The sequence below is a fragment of the Rhincodon typus genome, unplaced genomic scaffold, assembly GCF_021869965.1.
Source record: "Rhincodon typus isolate 14 unplaced genomic scaffold, sRhiTyp1.1 hic_rhity00007911, whole genome shotgun sequence".
NCBI lineage: Eukaryota > Metazoa > Chordata > Chondrichthyes > Orectolobiformes > Rhincodontidae > Rhincodon > Rhincodon typus.
In genome coordinates, this window is record NW_025973549.1 from 1 (window position 1) to 8,454 (window position 8,454).

General features: G+C 41.5%; 1 protein-coding gene across 1 annotated transcript; it reads left to right on the forward strand.

Annotated features, from left to right (window-relative positions):
- Positions 1 to 516: 516 nt before the first annotated feature.
- Positions 517 to 7,854, forward strand: LOC125482263 (UBX domain-containing protein 11-like; the record flags this gene model as incomplete). The annotated part of the gene is made up of 5 exons (XM_048594302.1): positions 517 to 1,044; positions 5,297 to 5,334; positions 6,937 to 7,037; positions 7,184 to 7,238; positions 7,784 to 7,854. Coding segments are annotated over exons 1-5 (339 nt in total), but the record flags the coding sequence as incomplete, so codon positions are not given.
- Positions 7,855 to 8,454: the final 600 nt, after the last annotated feature.

Below are 8,454 nucleotides of genomic sequence, written 5' to 3' on the forward strand. Positions count from 1 at the left end.
ACTGTTATCTCAGACTCCAGCATTGGGAGTTCTTACTATGTCTAGAGATGACGTGACTACCTCCAATAACCTTAGCTATTTTCCTTTAACTCAGGTATTGCTCCACCTTGACAGAGAGGGATCTGGTTTGCGATTGGATAAGGGTGACTGGTCGGTGAATGGATGGAAGTGACCAATCTGTGATTGGATGGGGGCGACTGGTCAGTGATTGGATCGCAGTGACTTGTCAGTAATTGGACGGAAGGATCTAGTTAGTGATTGGATGGAGGTGACTGGTCAGGGAATGAATGGAGGTGATGATCAGTCATTGGACATGGTTATTGATTGGTTTAAGATCTGTGTTCCGGAATTGGATGAAAGTTTTGATCTTTGATTATGGGACTACCACATGTTAAAGATGTTTGGTCTCTGATTGGCAGAATAAATGTTCGGCAGTGTCCAATCAGTTTTCACCTTTATTTGTGGTCCGCTCTTATCGCTGCTAATCAGCTATTTGCTTACTGCATTTCATGGCAACGTATTAAACAATACGTCTGCCCGGGTAGAAGCTCAGGATACTGCCCAGCCCCGAAAGCCCTCTAACCCGCTTAGCGCTAGAGCGGAGCTGAGAAGCAGAGCTAGAGGCATTGGTCAGCGTGGTAGAGGATAGTGGAGCCTGGTCACTGATCAATGAGGGACAGGATCCAGGGCAGTGGTCAGTGAGGGACAAGATCCAGGGCAGTGGTCAGTGAGGGACAGTTTCCCAGGCAGTAGTCAGTGTGGGACAGTTTCCCGGGCAGTGATCAGTTTGGGACAGGATCCAGGGCAGTGATCATTGTGGGGCAGGATCCAGGGCAGTAGCTAGTGAGGGACAGGATCCAGGGCAGTAGTCAGTGTGGAAGAAGATCCCAGGCAGTGGCCAGTTTGGGACAGGATCCTAGACCCTGTGGCAGAATTATTAAGGAGTCTGAGCAAGGTGTTTGTAATCACAATGAGCTCCCCACTCTCATCTCTAGGAAAATTACGGAAAGTATCAGTACTCCTGCCAGAGCTGCAGGATCGTCGGTAAGTGAGATCTTGCTCCTTGCTCTGTTCTGTTCTATGCTGTAAATAAACAAATAAAAGTGACATTTCTCTAGCAAGGGCAGATGCGAACACAACCTGCCTCAAACTCCACCCCCCCCACCCAAGTCACACGCCATCCTGACTTGGGGTATTTTGGGCATGGGAAGAGATGGAGATTGTGATGTTGTGTAGTACCAGTAATCCTTAGACTTAGGCTAATGGTGTAGGATATGGATTAAAATTGCGTTATGGTGGTTGGTGAAATTTCATTTCAATTAATAAATCTGATATGTAAAAGCTAGTCTTAGTGATGATAACCATGACAGTGATCAAACAGCCATTTTGTTTCCTAATGTCCTTGAGGGAAACAAATCTGTTGACTTTACGCAGTCTGGACTACATGTGACTCCAGACCAACAGAAATGTGGTTATCCTATATTAATTTCCCTTTGAAATAGCTAAGCAAGGTACATAGTTCAAGGACAATTAGGAATGGGCAACAATTGCTGACCAGGTCAATATTCCACAAAAGAGTGAAGAAAAATTCAGTAATGCTACTTAGTACTGTAGTTGCAGTACCCAATACAGTTGACATGACTCTGTTCAGCTTGCTGCACATTGTTTAAAATTTAAAGCAGGATTTTGTCACAAATTACCAGGAGGTCTGCTAGTCTCCACAGTTCCTACACAAAACCTCTGAACTTCTGCCATCCCAAGAAGGAAAAGATGAAAAATTCTGATATTCCAATTATTTTGTGCTTTCTGTCATATAGCCTATGTCCAACTAGAGTACAATCCTATTGGTGAGGAAATAACTTTTATCATGCAGTACTGAGAACATGCTACATTGTCAGAAGTGTCATTTTCAGTTGAGAAGTTATACAGGAAAGTTATGCAGTCTGCCCTCTTGGATGGATATCAAAGTTGATTTGACATTATTAGAAGAAGAGTAAGGAAGCTCTCCAGGTTCCTGGTCAATATTTATACATCACCAATATTAATTTTAAATGAATAGTTATTTGGTCAGTTACCTAATTATTGCTTGTGGGAGCTTGCTATATGTGAATTGACTATCATGTTTCCTACATTACAACAGTGTTTGCATTTCAAGAATGGCCATTGTTGTATTGGATGTTGGATTATCAATCACTGGCAACTTATGGTTGGGTTTTGGTGCTGCTACCAATCATCTGTTGTATGCTGAGTGTATAATTACCTGTGATAGAGGGAAGACTTTTGATGGGTCTTAATAAGAAGATCCACTTGACACGTTAACAAGAGGCAGTTTACTACATTATAGCAATAGGTATAGGTTACTTTGGCTAGTTTGGCATAATTCCTTAAGTCTTTCAGGAGCCAGAAATGATGCTCTGTTTCAACTAGGACCTCATGCTAGATTGCTTATTCTCCATCCAAAGTGTGTGTAATATCATCAGATTGGGCGGAGCTCCATGCAGCTTCAGGCATAGACATAGTGGACTGAAGGGCCTGTTTCTTTGTTGTGTGACCCTATGACTCTATAACGCTTTAAGAACTATATACAATACCATATAAATGCAATTTATCTGTTTGCCTGTACGATCTTATGCATTAATATCAAGAAAGATTCTACTGGATGTTCTGTACATTGAAGAATTTTATGTAACCATAGCCTCAGTCTTCTCAACGGGCATGATATCATGTGTATAAAGAATAGGTAGCACATAGGTTCATACTAAAATACTCTAGTACCAGAATTTGCTTGCACCACTTATAGTCCAGGGTCACTATATTGGTCCGGTCTTTCTCCCTCATCTATTTGGAAAAACGCATATATTATCGTTTCATATAGGGCAACACTGCATAAACATGCGTCCTAACAATATATTCTTTAACCTGCAACCATATTGCTTTGAGTATGATGGTATCCTGAAGTTCAATGGAAAGGAACTTTAGTTTGAAGTTAAGGAAGATGACCTCCTTGACCTGTCCATCTTCCCTCCCACCTACCCACCCCTCCCTCCCAACTGACCAACCCCCATCCCAACTCCCTACCTACACTCGCCTTTACTGGCTCCATCCCCACCTCCTTAATCTGTCCGTCTTATCCCTACTATCTGCTCCTCTATCCACCTTCCATCATCGCCTCCCCCTCTCTCTATTTATTTCAGAGTCCCCTTCCCCTCCCCCATTTCTGAAGAAGGGTCCAGACCCGAAACGTCAGCTTTCCTGCTCCTCTGATGCTGCCTGGCCTGCTGTGTTCATCCAGCTCTACACCTTGTTATCTCAGACTCCAGCATCGGCAGTTCCTACTATCTGAGTTGGTTATAATATATGAAACAAATGTGGGTGGATGCTTTTGGAGGTTCTTGTCCTTCAGATAAAATGTTAAACCAAGATCCCATAAATTTGCCCATGATCTTTGAATATCCTAAATCACTTAATGGCCAATGATATACTTTTGAAATGGAACACTTGTAGTGTAAAGAAAAACCCATAGACAGGCTTGATAATTTGATAGAGTAACCTGTTTTAGTGATATTGGTTGCATTTTGGGTATGACCCCAGGGAGAACTCCACAGCTCTTCCAATTGTTCGGCAGGATCTTTAATGTTTCATCTGAAAGATGGCATCTCTGACAGTGCTGAACTTCCTCAGCACTGCATTGGATTGTCAGCCAAGATTATGTGCTCCGTTCTCTGGAGGATTCCTAAACCCATGAGCTCCTGAATCAGAAATGAGGATGCTCTACAGGATCAAGCCTGTCACTTGAAAGTAACGTGTATGTGTGTGTAAATAAATTATGTTGACAATCGTTATTTTGTGTTAAATTCAACACTATGATGTTGTGCCTAGTGAGTTGCTTGCCTGTAGCAAAAAATGGCTGATAGTCTAAAACAGGGACTGATTCGCCATCAGGCTGTGTTTTCACAATGAGCAACCTTGCACAACAGCCAAAGATAATTTTCAATTCTCTTTCTCCAGTCCTACAATATTTATCTATTCCAGTTGCAGACAGTGACCAAATTCCTTCACTGCAACATTTTTCACAACTGCTTGCACAGCAGAGTAGTATTTTATAATCCATTAGCAGCATTTTCAGTTTTCACCATTATTTCCATTTTTGAGACTTAATTGTATGTTAACTGTCCACCGCCATTCCAAACGTTGCCCCTTTCCACTCTGAAGAGTTGTGGTGATACCATTTGTGGCCTCCTCCCTCTCTCTTCCCATCTGCTCCACTCCCCTCTGCCATTTCACCTTTGAGGCACAATTTAGACAATGAGGATCAATTGTTCTATGGTTGCATCACATCTGAGCTGATCTCACCTCACACATACGACATTTGTTCATCAGTAGCAGTCTGGGAAGATTATCCAGCTGATTGTTATGGTCATAGACTGGAGTTTAAACCATAGAGTCATAACGTCTAATACTTTATGCCAGGACTACCCAGAGTGGAAGTTGGGACTCCTTGGAGGTTGCAGGCAAAAAGATTTGGGTCATGGCTAAGTTATAACAGCTGTGCTATGCCTCCAACAGACTGAGCCTTCCCCTGAACCCCTCAAAATCACAGGTCTCCTTCTCTTTCATACCCTCTCCCCTCACATTTCTTGTTTAAGAGCCACAGTAATATCCAAGCATCAAAATGGGGGTCACAGTGGGAAATATTGAGAACCACTGCTTTCTGATATCCTGTTCGACAAAGAAAGCTCTGCATTTATTTAGCTCCTTTCACAGTCTTGAGACATTTGAAAGTGCTGAAAAGCCAGCTAAATACTTCTGAAATCATAGTCACAGTTGTAATGTAGAAACCAGAGTAGTTAATTTTGTATGTAGTAAATTCCTCTCAGAATCAAGAAATAACAATTTTTAATATTGATAGTGTGTGAAGGATAAATATTAGCCAGGACACTGGGTAATCTCCCCCACTTAACTCAAAATAAAGGTTTGAGATTTTCTTAGTCACCTGAGATGACAGACAGGATTTCCGTTTAATCTATCAACAGAAAGATGGCATTTTTTGATTTGCAGTACTCCCTTCTGACTGCACTGACTATGCCAAACTGAATTGTTGCACAGGGTTTTAAATCCTCAGTCTCCTGAATTGGAGTCAAGCATGCTACCATTAAACAATAGCTGATACTTCTAAACCTATTGTAATTGTATATACACATCTTTTATTTTGTACTTTTGGAAATATTTTGTGTGTGTATACTCACATCACTGATAAGTGCCACTGTTTTAATTTCCTTTGGTGTATTTTTCACAGCAAGCAAGCAGTATGTTTTGAAAAGGACTGCTACACAGGTAAGGCAGCCAAATTCTCACGGACACATTCAAAATCTAATCCTGATGTATCCTGTAGCCAAAGTAGTTAACAAGAGCTGCTGAGCTGTCTCAATGCCAGGGTCTGCCATGCTGTGGAACATTAGTGGGTTCTCACCACACACTGCCTGATGATCCAGTGGTGGCAATATCTTCCAGTGTGGAATCAGTCTCTGCAGAGTGAACTGACCACTGGACTGGACAGGTAAGCTAGAGCTCTTTTTGAGAATTGGATTCTGCATTTTTTCCACTTGAGGCTACTAGACACACTAGTACCCGCAGAGTGCGTCTGCTTGGAGTAGGTAACAAAAAATCCATGAAAAGCTATTCCTCTGGTTCTGATTCCAAATGTCTCTGGCTTAATAAAAAAAAAACTGTTTCTCTCTAGAGCTTACACTCTTGATCACCATGTAATCCCAACTCAAAAATACCCATAGAGATATTGATGTAGACTAGGTTGATTTCAACTCTGACTCCTCCATCATGGTCCCACCCAGTAATGTGCAGTCTTTTGTTACTTTGTTTTGTGGACAAGAGAAATTGGGATTGTTCTCCTTGTAACAAAAAAGGTTCAAAATAAACTTTCTAGATCTATTCAAAATCATGTCTGTATCATGAAAAGGGAAATGAAGGGAAACTGTTTCTCGTGGCAGAAGGATCAGTTAGGTCAAGAGTCCAAAGATACCATAATTGGCCAGCTTGTCTGTTTCCTGACTCAGTTCCTGGCAATAGCTGTTTTGGCTGCCTCAGGTTTGGGGCCTGTCAGCATTACCTACCTCCGGGAGACAGGCTGCTGCCGGTTGGTTAAGTGGTCAAGGGCTGTAGATGACTGAAAAATCCCAGTCAGCCTCCAGTTACCCAATGTGAAAGGGACAGAAGGCAAGCACCAAGCAGTGTGAAAGCTAGAAGGCCAGTACTCCAGGAAGGCCTACAGACCCTCCCTACCTTCCTGGATCCAGGTGTAATCAGAGACCACTGTTTAATTTTGTTACCACTCACAGTCATAGACTGGTTGTTTTTTCTGTTTTTTTTTAACTCCGATAAAGGATGCTCTGTAGGCAGAACACAAGGGTAGTGAATTGAGAGGATAAAAGGTAAGAGGATCCATAATGGAAATTTGTATCAAAGAGAATGAAAGCTTAGTGAGTGAATAATATCATGGTGAGCAAGATGTAAGGCTGTGCAGCAGAGCATAAGTTTATGATTGAAAGGTGAGAGAACCTGAATATGATGAGCAGCTAGAAGCAAAAATAATCAGAATGGTATTATGAAACAAAAAAAAATGATGGCTTGAGGACTTTTATTTAATGTAAATGTCTGTTAGAACATTAGGTCCTGACCACAAGCAATTACTGAAAGTTAGAAAATCTCAATATTTGGGAGGAAATGAGTTAAACATTTAATGGAAAACATCAAATGTGTAGGGACTGAGGAGAAAATGGGATTGGAACTGTGATCTCCAACTTGACACTACACTGGCAGAAGGGGCTAGAGCCTAAGCAGCTTCCTATGAATCTGTTATGTGTCGGATATTGCTATAATGCATTTAGCATTTGCCTTGTTCTCATATTTATGTGTCTCCAGACTCAACCATCAGTGATGCTGAGCTCATGTCCACTATGGTGAAACGGCTGACCGATATGGAACAGCGGGTCCGGGTCCAGGCACAGGAGATCAGCAGGAAGGTAAGGGAGTTTTCTAGACAATGTCAGACAGAATTTCCCAACTGATGTCATGAAACAGTTTCCCAGCTCTCCACTCTGTCATAACACTGAGACATTGAAATATTGTTGTCAACAGAAGCTCAATCATATTCTCTCTCTTTTGACAGAACCAGAAAATTGCTGTGTTGGAAGAAAAGCTGAGTTTACTCCAGCTGTCCGATGGTAAAGGCCTTTTCATTACTGTAAATAAAATTATGTGCTGTGCACATACTGTATAGCAAAGATGCAGTGCAATGTGGTGAGAATTGTGCAAAAGCTTCTGCCTTTTATCTACAGTTGTCATGATGCTAACTGCAGTATTGTAAATGCACTGATAATGTAAAACTCACTGACTAGATAGTAGACCTTTATGGTTACACCTCTGCTGAATATTCTGCATCCTTTAGGAAAAATGTCAAGACCATGGAGTTAGTGCAGAGGGAATGTATCAGAAATTAGGGAATTAGAGCAGCCAGGGTTGATGTTAGAGCAAAGGGAAATTTAGGAGGGGTGTTTTTTGATGGAATAAAGAGGGAGCAAGTTTCTGCTGGTTTCACACAGATAATCTGGGACAAAATGAGAAGATTTTTCTGCAGACAATCATTAATCAGAGACAACACTAACTAGATTGGGAGCTGGGATTGGTAGGATAGGACAGAGAGCTCAAAATTTGGCAGACTTTTCTTTTTGCATTAATCCTGTTTCTCTTTATTTTTTTCTTGTAACAGCTGACAAACCCAAAAGACAACCGGAGTTGGAAAAATTACTTCAGCTTCAGAATCAAGTGTGGGAAATGGAGGTAAGAGATTCGCCTATGCATAGCAACCAAGTTTCATCACAGCATCTCCCACTTAAACTCTTTCTTGCTTCTCACTGTTGCCTATTGGAGTATAATGAGTTATGTTAGTAAACCATAACATGAGTGATGTCAGATTATAACACATCCCATGTAACTGAGACTTGAGCGCGTATGGTTCCAGGGTGGCCTCTGTAATCCCCTCTTATGTATAATGTAAATATATAACATATTTTGTTGATGTTTACTGACTTGGGTTTGGATCACCTTTTGTCAGACACTATCTTGCTGCATGTTGGCAGCAGTTTATAGATCCTATGGTAGAACTTCCAAACTATGCCACGGAAGGTTGGAAAATATTAAAGCAGTCAGCTATGCAGTGAGAATTCTTGGGGAACATCTTTAGGAGTAAACAAATCTTAGGAGGAATTGGTGCCTTGGATCGAGAAACTCCGGAATTGATCAGCCAGCCATCTGGGGACTAGGAAAACCCCACCAAAGAGACCATGTCAAGGACTACCAGTCAAGGTTGCAGAAAGCATTAAATGAGAGAATTAATGATCTGATCAGTGAATACTCAGCAAATGGCCATGTGAAAGAGCA